Source organism: Apis dorsata, unplaced genomic scaffold (assembly GCF_000469605.1).
Source record: "Apis dorsata unplaced genomic scaffold, Apis dorsata 1.3 scaffold_174, whole genome shotgun sequence".
Lineage (NCBI taxonomy): Eukaryota > Metazoa > Arthropoda > Insecta > Hymenoptera > Apidae > Apis > Apis dorsata.
This window is the reverse complement of record NW_006263462.1, coordinates 380,778-381,741: the sequence shown is the minus strand read 5'-3', so window position 1 is coordinate 381,741 and position 964 is coordinate 380,778. Positions and strand designations below refer to the sequence as shown.

Sequence of the window (964 nt, the reverse complement as noted above, 5' to 3'; positions counted from 1 at the left end):
AAAAAAAAAAAAAAAAAAAAGAAAAATAAGATTTCAATTGCAGATAAAGGATTTGAGGCCACTTACAACGAATCCTGTGTACAAGGGAGTGATAGACCTGTATTTGGATGGTAATAAAATCGAATCGATCGTTCAATTGGAGGGATCTAGTTGGATGGATCATTTTCGATTGTTCAGTCTTCGTGGAAACAAACTAACGGATGTTTGTATTTGATTTTTTGATTATATGATTGAAAAACATGTTACTGAAACAAAAACAACCAAGGGATTTGCATTTAAGTGGATTCGACGTGGATTAGCATGTTAATTAAGATTTAATAAGCGATTATGAAGTGATAAACTTTTCTTCTTCTTCTTTCAGCTTCCTACGTATGCTCTAGAAAATGTACTACAACACAATGGAAATGCAGTAAGTTTGTATCTTGGGAAAAATCCATGGACATGCGACTGCCTTTTTACACCAGGTTTCCAGGTAAAATATAAAGACAATGAAAGCATGGTTATCCCTTTCTTTTTTTTTTATTTACATATAAAGAAATCACAAAATATTATAAAGAATTGAAAATATTGAAGTTTAAATAATTTATAGGATCTTCTCATTAGATATACAAATCTAATAAAAGATATTAACGATATCAGATGTTCTCCTGACAATGGGGATGATAATTCCGATAGAATTGTAAGTTTTCTTTTATATTAGATTAATAATTCTTTTTAATTAATTCTTTCTTAAAACAAGATGTCTAAACGATTGAAATATATTTTTGAAGATAAGAGATTTGAAACGCAGTGAAATTTGCGTTTCTTCCGATGAAGATTCTATAATCCATCCCTTGGACATCTTAAATATTATTCTTGCATTTCTGATATTTTTAATCATTGGAAAATTACTTTACGACTATTGGTCTTTCAAGAAAACCGGTCAATTGCCTTGGATCGTTACTAAGATACCATAATATTATGA

General features: G+C 29.5%; 2 protein-coding genes across 2 annotated transcripts in view; one reads left to right on the top strand and one right to left on the bottom strand.

The window, feature by feature from the left end:
- LOC116185434 (protein singed wings 2) overlaps nucleotides 1-905 on the top strand; it is a 2,056-nt gene extending 1,151 nt beyond the window's left edge. Inside the window, exons 4-7 of the mRNA XM_031509808.1 lie at nucleotides 44-202; nucleotides 362-472; nucleotides 604-679; nucleotides 771-905. Coding sequence (XP_031365668.1) covers nucleotides 44-202; nucleotides 362-472; nucleotides 604-630 — 297 coding nt within the window. The 3' untranslated portion in view covers nucleotides 631-679; nucleotides 771-905. The remainder of the gene's footprint in view (nucleotides 1-43; nucleotides 203-361; nucleotides 473-603; nucleotides 680-770) is intronic.
- The window catches only part of LOC102677749, a 10,057-nt gene that overhangs the window by 6,205 nt on the left and 2,888 nt on the right, over nucleotides 1-964 (bottom strand). The window contains exon 11 of the mRNA XM_031509769.1: nucleotides 889-962. Within this exon, the coding sequence (XP_031365629.1) occupies nucleotides 889-962 (74 nt within the window). The remainder of the gene's footprint in view (nucleotides 1-888; nucleotides 963-964) is intronic.